At 37.4% G+C, this 23,575-nt stretch overlaps 1 protein-coding gene and 1 long non-coding RNA gene across 9 annotated transcripts in view; one reads left to right on the forward strand and one right to left on the reverse strand.

Moving 5' to 3' along the window:
• Nucleotides 1-15,608, forward strand: part of LOC139763801 (uncharacterized) — a 471,998-nt gene extending 456,390 nt beyond the window's left edge. For all 8 annotated transcript variants that reach the window (XM_071690065.1, XM_071690066.1, XM_071690059.1 and 5 more), the window contains 2 exons: nt 4,512-4,729; nt 8,523-15,608. In XM_071690065.1, the coding sequence (XP_071546166.1) occupies nt 4,512-4,729; nt 8,523-9,344 (1,040 nt within the window). In that variant the 3' untranslated portion in view covers nt 9,345-15,608. The remainder of the gene's footprint in view (nt 1-4,511; nt 4,730-8,522) is intronic.
• Nucleotides 12,851-23,575, reverse strand: part of LOC139763803 (uncharacterized) — a 38,258-nt gene continuing 27,533 nt past the window's right edge. The window contains exons 2-3 of the long non-coding RNA XR_011716265.1: nt 23,099-23,184; nt 12,851-12,986 (exon numbers count right to left, since the gene is read on the reverse strand). This is a non-coding gene — a long non-coding RNA (uncharacterized lncRNA). The remainder of the gene's footprint in view (nt 12,987-23,098; nt 23,185-23,575) is intronic.

Below are 23,575 nucleotides of genomic sequence, written 5' to 3' on the forward strand. Positions count from 1 at the left end.
GGTTACCGTAGCGTCACGTTGACCCTCCTACATGTAGTACCTCTCTCCTCCCAGATTTCATCTGACTCGCCATTTTGATTTTCTGAGTGTAGATTTTCCTCTGTGTGTGTGTGTGTGTGTGTTGGGGTGTGTCCTGCTACGGCAGGTATCGACGCGATGCATTGCAACCCACCAGTTTCATGGGGTTCGAGTCCTGGGTAAGGGGTAGTAGCCGGATCATAGTCACCCCAGCTGGCGTTCCTCCCCTTTGAGCGGGTAGGTGAATGGGTGGCTGGCGTAGTTCACACACACACACACACCTCCGTGACCCAGTGAGGGAGGTTGGCTGTGTGAGTTGTGTCCCGTTATGCTGGCCAGTGTCTGGCTCCACCCGGGAGCCTCACACGACACCCACCCGGACATAGTGTAACACAGAGCGAGATGCTAGGCAGGTTTTAGTTGGAGAAGGAGGAGGAGGAGGAGGAGGTATTTGATGGGCTATGGAGGAGGAGGTGTCAAATGGACTGTGTAGTAGGATGTTACATGGGCTGTGGAGGAAGAGGTGGTGTTAGTTGGAAGAGGAAGGGTAGTGGATTGGGATGGGATTAGATGATGGAAGAAGTGTTAAAAAGTAAAGGTAATGTTAAAAGGAGCGGGGTAGAATTTGTTATACGAGGACGAGGGGAGGGGGAGGAGGTGTTGGTGATGTTAGATGTGGTGTTAGAAGGAGGATGACTGTGTTAGATGGCGGGAGAACAGGTGCAGGAGAGATTGTAATCGTACAAGAAAAGATAACAGTAAAATCCAGCCACTTAGATCATTACATCTCACAGTCCAGGATCCTCATCTCACCCCACATGTGCCATATTACCCCTTACCTGATACGCATGCACCATATTACCCCTTACCTGGTACACATGCACCGTATTACTCCGTACCTGGTACACATGTACCATATTACTCCTTACCTGGTGCACATGTGCCGTATTACTCCTTGTTACACATGTACTGTATTACCCCTTACCTGGTACACAAGTACCTAAATAATGTGCAACAAACATCCTTAGACATAACCTGCAAGCATGTGCCTTCACAGAGAACTCATGTTGCCTTTACATGGGAGTTATGGCTGCCTTTATACGGGTTATGATCGCATTCACGAGGAATAAATGGTTACCTTCATCAGAGAGTTATGACCACCTTGACTGAGGAGTTATGGTTGCCTCCACTGGAAAGTCATGGTTGCCTCCAAAACGGAGTTATGGTTGCCTCCGAAAGGGTGTTATGGTTGCCTCGAAAGGGAGTTAGGGTTGCCTTTACAGGGAAGTTATGGTTGCCTTTACAGGGGTGTTAAAGCATCCTCCACAGAGAGATTGAAGTCAATGCTGTGGGAAGTTAAAATGGCCATCATAGTGGAGATACTGGATTTCACAGGGAAGGTCAAATCTTCACAGGGGTGTTTAGATTGGCCTTCTTACATTTGAAGGTTTCCAGAGTGAAAGAAACGTTTATAGTAATGTTTCAGTATTGACAAGTTTGACACCTTTCAAGCATCATATGGGTCCATATTGATGTGCGTATTGTCTCAAATTTGAACGCATGAATTTCACTTGATTCATCACAAGTTCGATAACAAAAATCAAGAGTAAAATATGTTGTTAGGCAAGAGAAGCAAGATGTAAGAACACTAGGTTTTACGACACTTTAAGACACTAGGGACAACTAATGACAAGGAAGCAGTTTAGGGGTTGGAAGTGCTCCCCACTTAGTATATCCTTTATAGAAAGGGAAAAGCCAAACAAGGATATCTCCTGAAGGCTCAGGCCTTTGTTCCTGACGCCAACTCCCTAAGACAGGGAAAAGCAAGCGTGAAAAACTATTATTGTTAATAATAATAAAAATAATAATAATATATTTATTTATTTTGCTTTGTCACTGTCTCCCGCGTTAGCGAGGTAGCGCAAGGAAACAGACGAAAGAATGGCCCAACCCACTAACATACACATGTATATACATACACATTGTTTAATTTGTCTGTGGATGGGGTCGTTAGGGAGGTGAATGCAAGAGTTTTGGAAAGAGGGGCAAGTATGCAGTCTGTTGGGGATGAGAGAGCTTGGGAAGTGAGTCAGTTGTTGTTCGCTGATGATACAGCACTGGAAGCTGATTCATGTGAGAAACTGCAGAAGCTGGTGACTGAGTTTGGTAAAGTGTGTGAAAGAAGAAAGTTGAGAGTAAATGTGAATAAGAGCAAGGTTATGAAGTACAGTAGGGTTGAGGGACAAGTCAATTGGGAGGTAAGTTTGAATGGAGAAAAACTTGAGGAAGTGAAGTGTTTTAGATATCTGGGAGTGGATTTGGCAGCGGATGGAACCATGGAAGCGGAAGTGAATCATAGGGTGGGGGAGGGGGCGAAAATTCTGGGAGCCTTGAAGAATGTGTGGAAGTCGAGAACATTATCTCGGAAAGCAAAAATAGGTATGTTTGAAGGAATAGTGGTTCCAACAATGTTGTATGGTTGCGAAGCGTGGGCTATGGATAGAGTTGTGTGCAGGAGAGTGGATGTGCTGGAAATGAGATGTTTAAGGACAATATGTGGTGTGAGGTGGTTTGATCAAGTAAGTAATAATAGGGTAAGAGAGATGTGTGGTAATAAAAAGAGTGTGGTTGAGATAGCAGAAGAGGGTGTTTTGAAATGGTTTGGTCACATGGAGAGAATGAGTGAGGAAAGATTGACAAAGAGGATATATGTGTTAGAGGTGGAGGGAACGAGGAGAAGTGGGAGACCACATTGGAGGTGGAAAGATGGAGTGATAAAGATTTTGAGTGATCGGGGCCTGAACATGCAGGAGGGTGAAAGGTTTGCAAGGAATAGAGTGAATTGGAACGATGTGGTATACTGGGGTCGACGTGCTGTCAATGGATTGAACCAGGGCATGTGAAGCGTCTGGGGTAAAACATGGAAAGTTCTGTGGGGCCTGGATGTGGAAAGGGAGCTATGGTTTTGGTGCATTATTACATGACAGCTAGAGACTGAGTGTGAATGAATGGGGCCTTTGTTGTCTTTTCCTAGCGCTACCTTGCACACATGAAGGGGGAGGGGGTTGTTATTTCATGTGTGGTGAGGTGGTGATGGGAATGAATAAAGGCAGACTATGAATTATATACATGTGTATATATGTACATGTCTGTGTGTATATATATGTATCCGCTGAGATGTATAGGTATGTATATTTGCGTGTGTGGACGTGTAAATAATAATAATAATAATAATAATAATAATAATAATAATAATAATAATAGCAATAATAATGACATGTAATCTGTGTTGAATGATGCTTAAGAAGTTATGTAAAGGTCATTGACCATGTCGTTAGTCTTTTCTGTACTGTATTCACACTTGTAAGTTCTTCACACACGATCTCTCCCAAGCCTCATGGTGTAGTGTTAGCACTATAAATCATGAATCACAACATGCCAGCTCTGGGTTGGACCTGCATGGGTTCGAGTCATGGGCATAGCAGTCGGCCTACACCCAAGCCAGGGGTTCATCTTTCCCTTAGGGCTGGTCGACAAATGAGTACATGGCTTATGCTAGGATGCGCGTGCATGTGTGTGTGTGCCCTTCAATACATGAATAGCGATCACAGGCTTTGAAACTGGGTTGAGATGACTTCCAGACAGACAAGTTTTTCCAGTGGACTGACATATCAAATGAGAGGGTGCTTTTTTTTTCTTCTAGCTAAATAAGCAAGTTCAGATCTGGGTGTTCAGGTGTACAATGAATCGCTTTCAGATACTTTTATTGGGGCTTAGGTTTACTTTCAGTGTATATTGCTGATGACTGGCCTATGACCTTTGGACTCATCATTTGACAAGGTTGAGTGGTGCAGCAGTATTCAGTTTCTCCCTATCCCAGTTCCACTAGCAAGGGGTAGTATATAAAGATGGTCAGATATAATGATACTTTCATCCGGATATTATTAGGTGAATATTACTTCCAGTTTCCCTTAGTCCAGCAACAAGATACTTGACTGGTCCATGCTTGGAAATCCTGGAGCTGATGGTGATCAATGATGCTCAACATGTCATTCGTGAAACTGTAGCCTTGGAATACTTTCTAATTAGAGAGATCTCATGACAGTTTCTGGAATGTATATCAGGATCACTGTGATCTTCCAATGTGAAGGGGTCCGGATGAGTTGGCATTGTACATCATACTTGTCCTTATGATACAGTCTCAAATTCAGACCAGAGCAATCTCATCATAAACACAGCCAAAGAGTGAAATGAAGTAAAAAAAAATAGGGCCCTCATGTCCTTGTACATCATATGTATTATTAAAGTGTTCATAAGAAGTCTTGGTAATGATTGTGTGAAAAAATACAGCAGTGCAAATATGTTCAACTGGTGATTCATCACTGTTTACCCTGTCTTATGTCATTAGAAAATAAATAGAGAGAGCTGTAAGGGATGAAGTTAAATAGTAAAATATTGATTTGCTTTTTCTGACCATTTCTTCTGGATTTCAGGTTTGACAGGACAGTCAGCACAGGTCTCTACCATCCAGGAAGCCCCATCGTCTGCTTCTGCTTCACCAAAGAATCAAGCACAGCAACGTGCAAAGTTAAAAGCTACTGGGTTGGTGCCACAACCCAAACAAACTGTGACAAAGAAGACAGCCCTTAAGAAAAGCAATGTTTCACTCTCCACCAACCTTGCCATCAGTGCACTTAAAGGCAAAATCAAGGTATTATAAAGTATTGCAATTTTTGGTAACATGCTTAAAAGATGGTAAAAGTCTCACCTTGCTTGAAACTGCTTAATCTAGTTTTTTTTTTTTTCAGGAGGGAAATTTTTTGAAGCCTTGCATATGTAAGTTATGAAAAAAATTCAAAACAAAATATTCTCAATTTCATGATGTTTTGGCTCCTTTAATACATTTAAGTAAAATTATATTAGAATCACTATCTTGCATTGCTCATTATTGAATGAATAAAAAAAGTGGTGTATGTTTTGCAAGCTGAGTCCAGGTAGAAGTATAGTAAGAGTTTAGAATGGTCAAGTGGAACATCAGTAAATTGAGACTGAGACTGAGTTAATACCATCCTAGATTATATCCCCCTACTAGATGATAAAGATATATCCTGTGTGAAACAGAGTTTACTACCAGAGGCCTGTTTTATTGTGCTGTAAGTAAACCAATGTTCACAGATTTGCAAATGTATAAATACTGAATGTATGTATGTATGTATGGATCATGGTAAGGTGCCTTAGGATTGGTAGAATGTGTGTATTGTGCATTCATATAAAGTTAGAGGGGTCAAATGTGAGTGTTCGAACTATATGGCTATAAGTTTGTTGAGTGTAGCTGGTAAATTCTATGGGAGAGTGGTAATGGAGAGGGTGAAGGCATGTACAGACCAGCAGACCGGGAAGAAACAATGTGGTTTCAAGAGTGGTAGAGGATGTGTGTGTCTAGAGTTTCCTTTGAAGAATATGTGTGAGAATTACTTAAAGATAAAAGAGGATTTGTGTGCAGCATTTATGGATCTGGAGAAAGCATATGGTAGGGTTGATAAAGATGCCTTGTGGAAGGTCGTACAAATATATAGTGTGGGAGGAAAGCTACTAGAAGCAGAGAGGACTTTTTCATTGAGGGTAACACATGTAAACGAGTAGGAAGAGAGAGAGTGAGTGGTTCCAGGTGAATGTTGGTTTGCAGCAGTGTGATGTCACCATGACTGTTAAATTTATTCATGGATGGAATGGTGAAGGAGGTCTTGGAGAGAGGGGCAAATATGTAGTATGTAGGGGTTGAGGGAACCTGAAAATTGAGTTAGTTGCTTTTTGCTAATGACACAGAACTAGTAGTGGATTTGAATGAGAATCTGCAGAAGTTGGGGACTGAATATGGGAGAGTGTGTACAAGAAGGAAGTTTAAAGCAAGTTTACTAGGTTTAGTAGGACAGAGGGAGAGGTTAGTTGGGGTATGGGGTTGAATGGAGAAAACTTGTATGAAGTGAGCTGTTTATATACCTGAGAGTGGACATGGTAGTGAATAGAACCATGGAAGTGGAAATGAGTTATAGGGTGGGTGAGGGGGGTGCTGAAGGTTCTTGGAGAATTGAGGAATACATGGAAAGGTTGTTATGTGGTAAGGCAAAAATGGCTGTTTGAAGGTATAGTAGTCTTAATGTTGTATGGATGTAAGTCAGGGGCTGTAAATAAGGATGTGCAAAGGAGAAAGGAAGGTGAAGATACTGGAAATGACATGTTTGAGGACAATATGTGGTGTGAGATGAATTTGATTAAAAACATAATAAAAGAGTAGGAGGGAGGTATGGTAATATGATGAGTGGTTGAGGGAGCTGAAGAGGGTGCATTAAAATGGTTGGACATATGAAGAGAATGAGTAACGAGAGACTGACAAAGCAGATATATGTGTTGAAAATGGAGGGGAAAAGGAGAAGGGGAAGACCACACTGGAGATGGAAGACTGAAGAGCAAAATTATTGAGTAGTTGAAGCCTAAACATGTAGGAGGGTGAAATGTGTGCACAGGATCACATGAATTGGAGCTGTCTGGTATACAGGTGGTGATGTGCAAATAGTAGACTGAACCAGGGTATGTGAAGCAGCTGGAAAATATCACAGATAGGTCATTGGAGCCCAGCTGTAGATAGCTGGTTGTGGTTTCTTTGCATTTCACATGACAGCTAGAGGATGGAACTGAGCAAATGCACCCTGTCTTCATCTATTCATTGTGCTACCTCACCAGTGTGGGAAATGCAGACAAGTATGGAAGAAAGAAAAGAAATGAACATTCATTAACTGTAAATATTTAAAAGACAGAACATACTCATATCATCATCATTACACTCTTGGTTTTGGATAGAAATGTCTTCATATTTTCCATCTTACTGCATTTCTAGTCTTTACAATTGAGCTCAACCTTAAGGTATACTCATTTTGTTGTGAATGTCTCTGTTTATGGAGAATTCATACCGAAGTATTAATTTCAGTTCTGTATGGATTATGTAGCAGGAGCTATGATAAGGCACCATTGCAGGCTTTGTTAGAAAAAAATCTCAAGGGAGGAGCTTATGGCCAGTTACATAAGATGGATTCTTATTCATTTAAACAACTTTATGTTATCTTGTAAAGTGAAAATTCACTTGGCATTAGAGGGGAAAACTACTGGTACATGGATTCAAAATAAATGGAGGTTTAAATGTATTGATTTATTCTTGTAAAATAAGTTTTTCATAGCCCTCCAGACCCTAACCTTTGCAGCCAAAACATGGATATGGAATGAGTCTAGAGGGCAAGAATCCAAGCTGTGAAAATGAGCAATGTGAGAGGAACATGTGGTATGACTAGATGGAATGAAGAAAGAAAGGAGGGAGTGGGTGTGTATGAGAGATTTGGTGTGGTAGGGAATACAAAGTGAATGAATCATGGAGTGGTAGAGCAAGTTAAACATTTTACTTTGAAGCTGTTTGGGCATGTAGAGAGAAGCAAGACAGGAAATTTATGAGGACAGTGAATCATAGTATAACCAAAGGGGATGGTGATAGGATGACCAAATGTGACATGGCAAAATAAGAGTGGAAGAGTGCTGGAGGGAGAGATTGGTAGAAAAATACATGGAATGGTGTACGTGTGGGAGGCATGTAAGGACAGGGGTAAGTGGAGACTTTTTCTTTTGTGTTGGCCATCCCCTTGATTGGAGTTCTCAGAGGGAATGGGCATCAGAGGCATTAATATATAGAAAAGTTTTTTATATGTACTTTAGCTAGTTTGCCATTAGAGGTTAATACAAAGTGAACTGTCATCCTTTTTATCATCTGGAATATTGTCTCCTAGTGACAAAACAGCATACCAAAGAGCCACTTTGAACGAGACAGTCTCTCATTTATAATTCCATATGACAGTAAGGGAAAAAGAGCAGAGATTGCATTGAATGAAAGCAAGAGTCACAGTAATGAGCATAAGTTTTTTTTATTTAGATAATCATTACCATAATTATTGAACATCCATAAATATACTGGACAGAAATGCCTTATGTTTCTAGGAAGGACTGTTGCATGAATGACATAACAGTACCATTAATTCACTGTTGTATGAATAAGATAAGTATGGTTGAGAGAGATGAAGAGGATTTGCTGAAATGGTTTTGGACATATGAAGAGACATGTTAGCGCATCATAGGTGTTTTTGTTTTATATAAGGAGACTGCTACCCTATTTTCATGGTCAATCATAGGTGTTTTTGTTTTATATAAGGAGACTGCTCCCCTATTTTCATGGCCTAATTCTTTGAGAATTGTCATTTGTTATATTCTTCTACCTATTAATGACAAAGATGCAGAGTTCGATGAACACTTCTACTCATTGTACAGTTTGGACAAGGCAATATCTTTCATTTATTCTGAGAAGAAATTTTATATGTAAAAAGAAAAAATCTATTTGTTTTTGTCAAGTTTATAATCATCTAATTATCATAAATTAGTGAGACTCCCAACTTCTTTTATATTCACAGGTTGGTGAGAAATATGAGTCTGGCTTCAGTGTGCCTCACGAAGAGCTATGTGAGAACAATGGAAGAGATCTAAAAGTGTTGGTGCTAATCACAACAGCCCCAGACCATGAAAAGCATCGCACAGCTGTCAGACAAACTTGGGGCCACTTCACTGTAAGGAAGGATGTGGTCATGGTCTTTGTAATTGGAAGAACCACTGATGCCAATATTCAGAGCAATATAGACAGGGAAAATGAGTTATATGGGGATATTATTCAAGCAAATTTCATTGATCATTATAGTAACCTCACCTTGAAAACCATTTCCATGTTTGAATGGGTTAAGACATACTGCTCCGAGTCACATTTCATCCTCAAGACAGACGACGATATGTTTATCAACATGCCCTTACTTTTCTCCTTTATTGATTCTAAGACAAACGATCAACGTGTCATGTATGGTCGCATGGCAAAGGGTTGGAAACCAGTGAGGAATAAGAAGAGCAAGTACTACATAGATACAAACACTTACAGTAAAACCAAGTACCCAGATTTTCTCACCGGACCAGCATACCTTTTCACCAATGATGTGGTAGATGAAATTTACCAGAAAGCTCTTGACACCACATTTTTCGTGCTAGAGGATGTGTTGGTCACTGGTTTTGTGGGTGAGAGTTTAAGAATCAGAAGGATTGGAGATTCTAGATTCAGAAATGAGAAAATTAAAGTTACAGATACTTGTAACCTCATAAAAACAATATCAACTCATATGGTGAAATATGAAGAACAGTTTGACTTTTACAAGCGGACATTAGATGGAAAAGCTAAGTGTAAAACTGGATAGCTGAACTTACAATGGCTCTCTTCTTCACCAAGAAGCAGAAGCTTGATGTCGGCAGGTATAGATTACCATGTGATAGACAAAATGACTTATGCTCAAAACGACTCCTTTGAAGTCTGTGATTTTCCGTTTCCTAAAGTGTAATGGAAATCAAGGCACTTTCTTTGATGTCTAGTCTCAGCATTTCATGCAGTGACATTAACATGAACTTTGTGTAAGTTGCATGTTCTAAGATGTAAATATTTATACTAGACTGTTTAAGAAACAAGAACTTGAAAGATACATGAAATACTGAGCCAAAGATGTTACACATCAGAACATGCAGTGGTTATCCCCAAGCATAACAATATTTATTTATTTATTTTTCTTTTTTTGAAGAGATCTAATCGAATGATTTTCCTATAAGAATACTGTTGAAATTAGTGGATACTTTAGCAGTGCCAAAAGGCATTTTTCTACCTGTTTATATCATATCATATCTTTTTCATGCATTCAGAGTTTGGTGACAGTCAGAACCTTAACTGTTTCATCAGCCACTTCTTTGAGCCTAAACAAAGCTTCTGTATAGAATGTTCCTTTGTTCTTCTTTCTTATGTATTATGTTTAATGGCCATGTTCTCAGAGCAGCCTACTTGGTGGTACAGCACTTTTTCTTGTATCTTTTTCTATCCTTTTGTTGTTTCAGTTTTCCATCTCTCTCTCCAACATTTATTTATTCATAACTTCCTTAGTCAAAATAATGTTTCTTTTCATATCACTAATAATTTATAGGACAAAAGATCATGAAATTATAAGTATATGATGGGTTTCAAGCACTGCAAGAGGTCCTTCACTAATTGGAGTGGAGATAAGTAGCACTAGAATGCTGTCAAAGATTCTGAATGTAGGAAATAGCAACATGACTAAGAAAAGTCTCAGCACATGGCAAAGGCTTTTATTTTTATTTACTTATTTATTTTGTAGTCATTATCAGTTTTAAAGAGAATTTGAGATGTTACAGGACTGCACCTGCTGTAATGTAGAAGTACAGTCTCGTCAGAGAACTTCACTCCGTAGGAGTCTACATTTCCTTGGTACTAAAAATAGTGCAGCCTTGGGCTATAGGAGCCTACAAAAAGGTCTTGGGAAACATGAGGATTTTTTTTATAGAAATTAGTCCTGGGGTGATGATAAATAAACTAATTAAAGTGCATTTGATAAAAGACTGGAAACTGATATTATCTGTGATTTGAATTTTATTTGTAACTTGCTCATGTGTTTGCATTTTTTTGTAATTTTGTCATCTTGAAAAACCTTTTGAGATGTTCCTAGTGTAAGAAAATTAGGCTAAAGCTAATTTACTTGCACATTTCTTTGAACTGCAATATTCTGAAAGATTTGCACAAGGAAAAACATTATATCCTAAGAAATATTAGTACTGGTACCCTGGTGGTATCAGACTGTAAATTATGTATTATTGGTAGTGTTAAGTCTAGATATATTTGAATATTTCATTAGTGTGTCTGGAATAATAGTGACCTCTGTCCTCCGTAATATTAAATGAAAATATTACTCATTTCATATCATGAGGTGAGCATATCCATCAGGACTGTGTCTCTTGCTGGAGACATGGTATCATAAATATGTTACCACAATCATTCAGTACCATCAGCTAATGCACTTTCCATATATATATATATGTGTAGTTCACTTTGGTTTTTATATTCAGCCATTAAGTAATGTACTGTATACATGCTATATACATAATACACAGTGAAGATGATGGAAAGGCTGCTACAATATGTATAGTGCATTGACTGGGATTATTTCATCATCATTACATTAATTATCATGAGTTCTACTGATACTGAAAAGGCGTAAGGGATAGAAGGAATGTGGAAATATTCAATGTGTGGTTATACTTGGGTTGCATTTAGAAGTTACATCTTTGGGCATATATTTTTTATTTATAATTTCATGGGAATATTAATCTCTTTACCAAATCATGTGTAGTTTATATAATTTTTATTTCATATGGATCAAGTACTTAGGTTTTAATCCTAATCAAATGAAGTTAATCTATTACATTATTCATTCTGGTCACAGAACAATGTAATAAATTTTATCAAAATTTTATGTAAAATGACAAATTATAGTTGTCTAGGTTGACTTCAAAGGATACATCTTTGCCAATTTTCAAGAAATACCCAAGAATGTATGTTGAAAAAGCCATAATTTGGTATTCTGTTTCTTACATTTTTGTGTAGTCATGTCTGAGGCATGGAGTTTGAGTTAGATTCTTTTGAGAGTTAATACCTAAAAGACACAAAAAACAGCAGCCTTGCTTCACAAAGGAATTGAACCTAGACTTTAGAGTGTGAAATTATGTTGCCAATACTTTTCTACACAGTAGGCAGTATCTATTGGTCTAAAAGCATATTTTAAGTGAGCAGTTTCGTTATCAGCCTTCTCTGCATTCATCAAGTGACAATACAAAAATAATTACCTGATAGAGGCTGAGAAGAGAGTTAATCAGATTAAAGCACTGTGCTGAAACATGAATATCATCATGATGTACCTACCAAACTGGTGTAAGTCCATCTCACCTGCCTCCTGTAACAAAAGTCTTGTCACATATCCTGTGCATTAACTTTGTGTGAAATTGATTCAATGGTATATTTACTTGAAAATATGAATTATTTGAAAACGTGTTTCAAAATTGAATCTTTGTTATCTTAATTAGTCTGCCCAGATCATGTATCTAGCTTACATGTTTAGAATCAAAAATAACTTGAAAGGTTAACAAAGGCATCCCTTGGTCTATCTGATATTACTTGGAATTATTTCAGTATCTAAATCAGACACACAAACTATGCAAAATACCGGGGAAAAAAAAGACATATGTATAATGTAATTGTCTGGTAGCTTTGCTTGCTTTGCATTTAAACCTCCCTTAACTTTTTGTGACAGTGATTTTGATCAGTTAAAGGAATTCCAAGGTCAGGGACATAAATGGTTATATTGTACTAACCATTAATATTTTGTTTTTCAAGTCATTTCAGTGATTTTCACATCCACAAAGTATGAAATATACTTGTGCTTTTTTATCATTTCAAAAACCAGCCTTGTTCATTGCTTTAAAAATCAAATGCTTATATTTGTCAACTATTTATTCAAGAGTATTTCACAAGTATTTGTGACTGCCCCAAGATATCATAACTGGATTCATCCAAGGTATCTATTTATATAGCGAATGGATATTTTTTATCTTGCATAGTATACTTAAAAATTCTGAATTTAAACAGTAATTGAATCATATATTTTTAAGCAAAGGTGTAATCATAAATTCTCTTCTGTGCAGCCATGTAAAGATACTGATATATAAGTTTGCTGCTTGAATTAGAGCATCAATAGGTGTTTATGATAAGCACATTAACAATATACCTTCCAGTGATTTTATCAGAAAAATATACATTTTCATACTGTACCATATTCAGATTAGATATTTTACTTTAAATACTGTTCATACTTTACAAGTTTAGGATCATTTTTTGACACTGTATAACACTGTATATGTGCATAGTGACTATTTTATATATTGATATATGAATTATGAATTGCTGGTTAGGAAACTTACCATAGTCAAGTAATACTTGCAGCACATATCTGTAAAGAAAAAACATCAAGATTTAACATCATGCACAACGACTTTGAATGATGGATGTAGGCTATTACATCACTATATGGGGGCTGCATTTGCCCATCTCGATCATATTGTATTCTTTTGACTTTTGAGAAACATGAAACATTGCTTTTGTGATTAATATGCTGTGATATAAAGAAAGGAACATGTACAAGAAGCAATTGTGGCTAGATCCAATAAGAAAATGAAAATATTCCAGTGATTCATAGCCAGTATAAGAATTCAGCAGTCACAAATACAAACTACAGTTGTGAAACTCATGGTAATTAACATTCACCTGAGCTTTATCCTAAAAATAGCACTCCCAGGTTAGGAAATGATCTGCAAGAGATCCTTGATTTTCTTGTAATTGCATTATTCTCCTTAAGAATATGGATCAAAAGTATGGCACATTATGATTATTAAGTGGGTCTAGTTACAATTCTTCAAAAGGTGCTTCTGAAAGAGTTTGGATTTTAAACACCTGGTACAGCACTATTTGTTAAAGAAATGAATAATTGAATTATGTACTATGAACAGTGTAAAAACCATATTTGATATCAGTACATACTAAAAATTCTCCTCCATTAGTTCATGTATCAGCAGTATGAATAGGTTGCATTAAGTGGGCTTTGTTTTCCTCAGTATTAGAAAATAGCATTTTTTCACTTCTCTTAATTGCATCTATACATTTTCTTCCTCAATTCACCTTTGCAGCTATCTGTTTAAAGAAAGGGAAACAAGTTCATGTTTTATAAATGTCATAATTTTACACAGGTGTGTCTGTTTTGAGCCATTAGGTCTGTGCCTAATGTGTGCATGTTCCGAGCCAATGGGGTTACACCTAATCAAACATAAAAGAAATTTTTTACGTGGTTCATAGTGCATATTTGATTGCTTACAAAGATGAATTAGTAAAGAGATTTCTTTTTACTCTTGGTATATAGCAAACATTTCTCTTATGCAGAACTCTGATAATTATTGATATTGTCAGCATTACTCTCATGTATTAAAAAATGAAGTGAAATTCACTGTTTATGTACAGAAGTTGGAATTTTGTAACAGAAAAGTGAGTGTGCTGTATGTCCACATGATTCAGGTTTTGTATTTTCTTTGCATTATAGTTGATGATTCCTTTGTCCTCGCAAGACAAATATCTGGTGATTTCACACTGTACTTACACTGTGTATACTTGAACTGAACTAAAAATAACCTTTATGGTCTCAATATCTGTCAAGTCATTCTCTTCTTTTTTTTATCTGTGATTTTCTGAATTTTAGTTCTACTTCATAATATGGATCTGGTTTATAGACTCCTATGTTCCCATGAATTGTCCATCTTTATATTGTAAATTTATGGTTAGGACTCTCCAGATACTGTTTCTCTTTTTTGATATTATGATTACTGTTCTCTATTTTTCATTTGTATTTTAGGGACATATTGAATTAAGTCAATGAGTTTTAGGGATGAGACAGTGTGAGTTCGGTGGCAATGATATCGTCATGCTAATGTATATGTCAAAATACCAGATAATATCCATCTAATGTACAAGTCAATCTGTGATACTTTCACAGTAATTCTTTTGACTCTTCTGATAAGAAAGATTATTTATTTTTCTCTCTTACAATTTGCAAGATAAAGAACTGTAAAAATCAGGTGCAAATGAATGTTTCCTTGAAAACGTTTAATTTCCTTACATATACTATTCTTGTTGCCCACATATTTCCTTATGTAAAGCACATCCCAGTTCAGAATGAGTGACTGAGGATCCATTTTAGTCAGAATGTTCATAATGTGATAATGTTATATTTGTGTGCATGATTTTTCTGATTTTACTATGTTTACCTATGATTTTTTTGAATTCACAATTTGTATTCACACATAGGCGTATCTTGGAAGACATCTTGCTTGACTTGTAACTCACATACTCTCTCTTTCCCAACTACTAGAGCCACCTTCATTCTTCTCATATATATTCCAATTTCTTTTATTAGTACCAGAAGGCAGCTCTATCCTAGAAAAGTGGCCAAGAAAAACATGCAATCCTATCTTTGAATGCAAGAATTAGCATATAGGAAATCAAAATTATGTTCACAATGTTGATATGATTAGATTTTCCCAGACTGGAAAGTGACTATGATAATCAATGAGAAAAAGTGGATGCTCCAGTAACTGATTAGTTGACACCAACCGAGCGCCTTTGTAATCATTCCATATCTTAGTCTTTCAGTTTTTAGTTTTAGTTTTTTATCTATAAAATTCAGTTTATCCATTGGATATTACAAATTACATTTTACATAACTGGTATTCTCAAGTATCAACCAAATCACAAAAGCATTTCTGTATTTAATTATGCACTCATTAGTATATGGCTACATCTCAAAAGCGCCTCTCACATTTCCTGCAAATGACGGACTTCTTGCCACCAACTCATAAACCATGCACTGATGCTTAAGTCTCATCCACGACGGGAAATAGTGCCTTGTTAGTTTTAAGTTATTGCTTCACTTCTACTCCTTAATTCTCTCACATTTATCTTCTGTATATGAGTGATGCCTGAACACTCTCTGTTGTAAATAAATTATTATTATATTTTATGGTAAAAATTTGTATTACTAAGTGTGATCCTTTATACAGACTATTACAGTCTACATTTAACCACTATTTTTCTTTCCGTGGGAAGGAAGGAGATTTGTGAACAGCAGTTACTTGTACTTACAAAAAGTTTTTTTTTTTGCTTTGTCGCTGTCTGCCCGCGTTTGCGAGGTAGCGCAAGGAAACAGACGAAAGAAATGGCCCAACCCACCCCCATACACATATGTATACATACACGTCCACACACTCAAATATACATACCTATACATCTCAATGTACACATATATATACACACACAGACATAGACATATATACACATGTACATATTTCATACTGTCTTCCTTTATTTATTCCCATCATCACCTCGCCACACGTGGAATAACATCCCCCTCCCCCCTCATGTGTGCGAGGTAGCGCTAGGAAAAGACAACAAAGGCCCCACTCATTCACACTCAGTCTCCAGCTGTCATGTAATAATGCCTGAAACCACAGCTCCCTTTCCACATCCACGCCCCACAGAAAAGTATATGCAAAAATAGAGCTTTTAATACAAGCACTGAGAAAAAATTTCTGGTGAGTATGTTTCAGTGATGAATATCAAAACTGGGACAACAGTTTTAGTAAGAAATGATTTTACACATACAGGATTAAATTCCTTCAGTGTTCAGATAAACTGTCAAAGGTAAGAAGGAGGACTGGAAGACAAATAATAAAATCTTTCAGAAATAATGCAGGTCTGTTGAAGGCAGGGGTGTATCCAAGGGGAACAATAGGGTCAATTCCCCCTTGAACTATACAGTGTACAGTACAATGCTGAAAAGTATGCTTAATTATGATTTGCATAATTAACTACTAACTTTCTTCATCCCTCAAAAGAAAAAATGTATGTGTATGTTTGTGTACTTAACTGTTTCAGTGATTTACATTAGCGACAAATGGAACAACTTATCCATTTCATCATCTTCGTAAACATTAACAGATTTTTTTTATCAAATAAGTTTTTTCTGCAAAAGCATATTGCCTTGTTTCTTAAAACTAAACTATCAATAGTTTTATGTTATGAAATAAATTTGTCTTCATAAAAAAAAATGATCAGTCTCATAATAAACTTTCTATTACAGCTGTAATCAGTCTTAAGGGAATTTGACTCATATTAGTGATTAAATTGAATATCCACGTAACTCAAAAAATACCAAGTTTTCAAATATATAATGTGTTCTTACATATCACTCTTGCTCTAGCAATTTAATAATTCTCCCTTCCCTTGACCATATCCCGGATATACGCCTGGTATATCCCAAACTGATATGAAAAATATGGTACTCAGTATACTGATGTCCCTAAATGTGACGAAGATATGACAGATTTTTTTTTCTTTTATATTCTGGAAGCACTTTTACAGTTAAGACAGAAAAAAGCTTGAAGGAGATAAATAGAGTCCTACATGACGAAGATATGGGAAAATGTTACTTGGGAGGACAAGGCATGGCCTATAGATAAAGCTGTGCAGAGGAGGGTGGATGTGTTGGTAATGAAAAGTTTATGGACAACATGTGATTTGACCAAGTAAGTAATGAAAGGCCAAGAGAGATGTCTGGTAATAAAAAGAGTGAGGTTGAGAATTGAAGGGGGTGTGCTGAAGAGAATGAATGTTTGAAAGTTTGACAAAGAGGATGTATGTTTCAGAAATGGACGTAATGGAAAATGGTGAGACCAGACTGAAGATGAAAGGATGGAGTGAAAAAGATTTTGAGCAATCTGGGCCTGAACATGCAGAAGGGTGAAAGGTATGCACAAAAGAGAGTAAATTGATATGATGTGGTATACTGGGGTGGATGTGCCTTTAATGGACTGAACTAGGGCATGTGAAGTGTCAGGGGTAAACCATGGAAAGGTCTGTGGGGCTTGGTTGTGGATAGGGAGCTGTGGTTTCAGTGCATTACACATGGTAGGTAGAAAATGGATGTCAGTGGATGTGGCCTTTCTTCATCTGTTCTTGGTGCTACCTTACTAACACAGGAAACATCAATCATGAAAAAAATTAGAAAAAAAATATCAGTGATAGAAGCACATAGAGATAATACAAGGTTCAACATAAGAATTCAACAATGTACAACGAGCATGAGTGCATGTGAGTTTCAAATGTTGATGAACAGTGTAATCAGGGTCACCAAGAGTTGACTGAGGAAAAAAGTCATGAGAGCCGACCGAATGACTTAGACCAATTTAACTTACAAAAAGAGTTAAGAGGCATTCAAAATTATCAAAGGCTTTGATATCCTCAATCTAACAAGCAATTTATGGCTTGAATAATCTGATTTTACTCATAATAATGAAAGAACTTGAGCAAATGTTTTACTTTAAATGGGGCAAAGTAGTTTTTCTGCAACAGAATTCAACATAAGGGATGGGTTACATTACAAATAAACTTTCTGGTTATTTTTGTTCAGTTCCACAATCGACATTTATTTGTCTTTCTACCTTCACCACACTAATATGCAAGTTTCTAACACTTCTACCAATAAAAATAGTTTTGAAAACACCTGGTAATCTGTTGTTGTTTGAATTCCTTTTTATTATATATTTATTATACTTTGTCGCTGTCTCCCGCGTTTGCGAGGTAGCGCAAGGAAACAGACGAAAGAAATGGCCCAACCCCCCCCCCCCATACACATGTATATACATACGTCCACACACGCAAATATACATACCTACACAGCTTTCCATGGTTTACCCCAGACGCTTCACATGCCTTGATTCAATCCACTGACAGCACGTCAACCCCAGTATACCACATCGCTCCAATTCACTCTATTCCTTGCCCTCCTTTCACCCTCCTGCATGTTCAGGCCCCGATCACACAAAATCTTTTTCACTCCATCTTTCCACCTCCAATTTGGTCTCCCTCTTCTCCTCGTTCCCTCCACCTCCAACACATATATCCTCTTGGTCAATCTTTCCTCACTCATTCTCTCCATGTGCCCAAACCACTTCAAAACACCCTCTTCTGCTCTCTCAACCACGCTCTTTTTATTTCCACACATCTCTCTTACCCTTACGTTACTCACTCGATCAAACCACCTCACACCACACATTGTCCTCAAACATCTCATTTCCAGCACATCCATCCTCCTGCACACAACTCTATCCATAGCCCACGCCTCGCAACCATACAACATTGTTGGAACCACTATTCCTTCAAACATACCCATTTTTGCTTTCCGAGATAATGTTCTCGACTTCCACACATTCTTCAAGGCCCCCAGAATTTTCGCCCCTCCCCCACCCTATGATCCACTTCCGCTTCCATGGTTCCATCCGCTGCCAGATCCACTCCCAGATATCTAAAACACTTCACTTCCTCCAGTTTTACTCCATTCAAACTAACCTACCAATTGACTTGACCCTCAACCCTACTGTACCTAATAACCTTGCTCTTATTCACATTTACTCTTAACTTTCTTCTTCCACACACTTTACCAAACTCAGTCACCAGCTTCTGCAGTTTCTCACATGAATCAGCCACCAGCGCTGTATCATCAGCGAACAACAACTGACTCACTTCCCAAGCTCTCTCCTCCCCAACAGACTTCATACTTGCCCCTCTTTCCAAAACTCTTGCATTTACCTCCCTAACAACCCCTAACAACCCCTCAAAAATTAGTAAAAAAAATTATGAAATGTAGGAAAAAGCCTAAAATGTCACAAGAATAGAAGTGTGTTCACTCACAAGCCAAACTGCACTGTGCATAACTATGATAAATGATTATAATGGAATTAATTAGATGTCTTAACCTCTGATAACAACAATATCTTCGAATTATTATGTGTGAATAAAGCACAAAATACTTATCATGTCTTAATATTTTAGATACTGACATGGGTGATTATTCTAAGTCAGCTAAATCCCAATTGGTTTTGTCCTCCCTGCTAATGTTCCTGGATACTGCTGTTCCTGTGAACTTCCTGGCTATGCTGGAAGTTCATAAGCACTAATTTTTCTGATCATACTCTCAGGCAATTTACAAATATACAGCATTTTCCATATCATCACAGCCCATATTCTATGGTCAAGAGTATTCTCAAATTGTTATGCAGATCTGATTATAAAAGATTGATGTGACTCAACGCATGTTCATATCGGCATCAGATTGAAGTAATGTGAGTAATGTTCGCAGTAACTCTCGAGGATATTCAAATGGAATTTCTCCTGTAGCAGCCTTATGGATAGCTATATTTGCCCACAGCCATAATATGTCTGAGGTTTCTGTCCACTTTGTGCAATACATTTTCTCTATTGGAAATCAATCCAAGTAAGACGATGCATTTTTGCCAAACATTTTCTGCTAGATCCAGTGTTTCCTCACTTTTCTAGTTGCAGCCATTCACTGGTGCTCAGAGACGTCATTGACTATAAAACACAAACACTGCCTGATAAATACTGATGAAAGAAGGACCAATGAGAGGAAGGGATTAGAGAAACCCAAGCCGGAGCCCTCCTTTTTTTTTCAAACTCCTCTACATTCTATTTTGATGTGTATTGAAAACCTTTGTTCTCATGTCTTCTTCACTGCATGCTACATGTGTTTTGCTCTATCTCTGAGCTCATTACTGTCTTACTTTATGGTTTCTTTTTTCAGCAAGCTCTTAAAAGATTGAAAAAAAGGGAGATTAAGGGCCCCTCAGAACATTGCTGGCCCCAACCCTTGCAAGATGGGAAAGAGGGCCATAAAGTCATTTGCCGAAGAGTTAATGCTTGCTCTGGATGCACCAGAACGAAGTTGTTTCACAAAGGAACTGAAAATCCCTTGCTTTTACTGGGAAATTTTACAGTCCAACATTTCTTTTACATATTCATAACCTGTGAAAACCTTTAAATCCAAGTGATTCATAATTCTATCAGGTTCAGTTATTTTTCTTCCTGAAATACAGATCGTTGAAAGAAATGAATCAGATGAACCAATTTTTCAGCAATTTACAAGAATCATGTACCTCCAGTTCAGGCTTCTTTTAAAAATCTTGAATTTCTTCAAAAATAGCTTTTATAATAAAAGAAACAATATCTTATATCACAAATGTAGAAAAATCATTTTTTATGGGAAGCTCAAAATGCATCCTGAGTTCAATCAATTGTTGCAATATTTTCAAATTGGCAGATTCCATTGACATCCATCTTGTCTAATATTACTGCAGTAATTTCAAGGGAGGTAGTCCATGATTTATCAAAGCATAAGGCTCTTTGTACCTAGCCTGCCAGACAGGAGAATGAGAAAACCAGTATTATGTTTGTTTAAATACATAAGAACTTGGCAGAAATTTACTCACAGCCTCTGATGCTGAGTTGCAGGGAAGGGAATGAAAAAATCCATCTAAATAGGAACAAATGAGGAGCTTCAGCTTTTAACTTTGTGCACATTCCATTGTCAATGCCAGGCATCAATGATGCTTTATTAGTCTCCGGTGTAATTCCAATGTTAATGCCAGGCATCAATGATGCTTTATTAGTCTCCGGTGTAATAAGTCTTTGCAACTTAATGCCTTCTTTAAGGCACTATAAATTGCATCTGCAAGTTCAGTCATGACTCAAAAAGTAATAAAGACTACTTTTTAGTATCCAAACAGCATCTAATGGGCAAACTAAGCAATTTTGAGATACGCATGTCTTTACTCTCATCAATTAGATTGAATTTTATCTAAAACTGGCTTTCAAGTCATCAACAGGTGGTGGTCCATGCAACTTGTAACACACTATCGCAACACATTTTAATCTCCAGGGTTGAAGGTTCTTGCATCAACTGCTACCAGTAAAACAAGTTTTGCAAGGATGACACAGATGATCCAATACATTCAGCACATAGTGTTCTGCTCTTAAAAGTGTGAAACATTCCTCTGTCTTTTTTTTAATCACTAATTTTTCTCTATTTTTTCAAATGGAAGAATGCCTTACTGCTGAAAACTGAATGGTTCTCCTGCCTTCATGTGTTTCATTCTCTTCTTAAAACTGAATGGTTCTTCTGCCTTCATGTGTTTCATTCTTGAGATGTCTTTCAGCATCCCTTAGTTTGGTAGTAAATGAGCACCTAAAATACTCGCAAAAGTACTTGAGGTTATCTCCATCTATTTCCCTAAGACAACTCTTTTCTTTAGATATCGAAAGTCACAGAGCCTTTCCACTCAAAAACCCTAGTTATATATATATATCTTGGTGAGTTTTGCTAGGGATTTAAAGAAATAAAAATAGAATTGTAATTTTCACAAGGCAATTTGGGATCATCACAGCTGGTAGGAGTTGGTATCAACCTATGCATCCCAGGTCAAAGATTTGTACTACACCTATGTTAAATGAGTCCACAATAGACTATGAATTGGAACTATGTTTTTTAGTGCCCAATCTTAAGTCATTCTTACTTTCTATTCATACGCAATTAATATTGCTAGTTTAATTTGCTAATGCTTCATAACCAATCTACCAAATTTGTCCCTACCTTACATAAAAAAATCCACAAATTTATGTCAAGTCGCTACATGCCAAAATATACCACTAAATGAAGGTTAGCTTAATCTAGCAACAAGATTGCTAAATTGGCCTTGGACAAAAGTTGGTGTGCCTAAAGACTGGCAGAATGCTTGTGTAGTACCTTCATATAAAGGCTACACTGCACCCACTCTACTATCTCAAAGATGTTCTCCTGCAATTGCTACATATATCCTTTATACTTTTTCCTTAGAATAAAAGAATAAAAATAGCTTTCACCTAATCCTCAGGCATAACCTTCTGCTTCCATGCTAAATTACATGTGAATCCAGTGCATCCACACCATCACACTTTCTCTTCCATGCTGTGCACTCCCTGTTTACAAATCTCTCATACATCCCCTCATTTCTTTCTTCATGCCTATCTTTGGTGCCTGCCCCAAGTGGAACTCCCTTCATTCCAACTAGTCAAACAACATGTTCATCTCAAAAAGCTCATTTCCACAACATGGATTCTTAATCTCTTCGACTCATCCCATGTCCATGTTGCGGCTGCATAGGTCCCTTAATCCTTTCTTCACTTCCATAATTGCACCTCAACCCTTCATTATTCTGTTAAGGAACCCAAAGACTCTTCTGCCTTGTACTGCTCTTCCCTTTATTTCTCCCTCCATATCACCAAACTAACCCAAGACAGCTAGCTCCTTAATAATTAAATTCTCTAGGTCTTCCAGTCTCTCTCCCCCTCATATCTGCAAAGCAGTTTAGTATACTTTTTTTTTCTCAATCAATGGGGCTTTGCAAAATCTATAGTTTCACTCTGTTTCCTAACAAACACAATCACTTTACTTTTATTTGCTTTATCTTCAATTGCCTATGCTTGCACACATCATAAAGCACACTTACCTTCTACAACTCCACTCTCAGCAAACAACACGGTATTATCAGCAAACTACACATGATTCCCAGAATTCTTTCAAGGATGATGACCTGACATTAGTGATGACCTATATGCCTGATCCCTTACCTGAATGGCCTCAGAACAGGAACAGTTGAACAATGGACTGGAACAAGAGGTCACCTTGAAGGTAGAGGTGATAAATGCTTCCATTCCTGCAAAAATAACATCTGCTATGCATTTGGCAGAGACAGAAGCATTATCACATAGGAGAAAATTATTTACCTAAGGGAATTCAGAAAAGAATTTACCTAAGTTATTCCAGTCAGCTATGTTGAGGTGCCAATATTGATGCTTGGGAGGGGCTGCTGGAGGAGGAGGTGCTGTTAAAATGGATACATTTATGAGAGTGTGATCAGAGGAACCAGTTGGGGCAAGATTGTATACTTACAGCGGGATGAACTAGAGGTGAAAAACAGATCCAGAATATTAGGAGAGTGGTCACAGTGGTCAGGTATATGGGTAGGGTAAGAGATAATTTGCTATACATCACTGAGAATAGAGAATGTGAGAGCTTCAATCCCCACACCCCACCCCCATCCATAA

Source organism: Panulirus ornatus, chromosome 48, assembly GCF_036320965.1.
Source record: "Panulirus ornatus isolate Po-2019 chromosome 48, ASM3632096v1, whole genome shotgun sequence".
Lineage (NCBI taxonomy): Eukaryota > Metazoa > Arthropoda > Malacostraca > Decapoda > Palinuridae > Panulirus > Panulirus ornatus.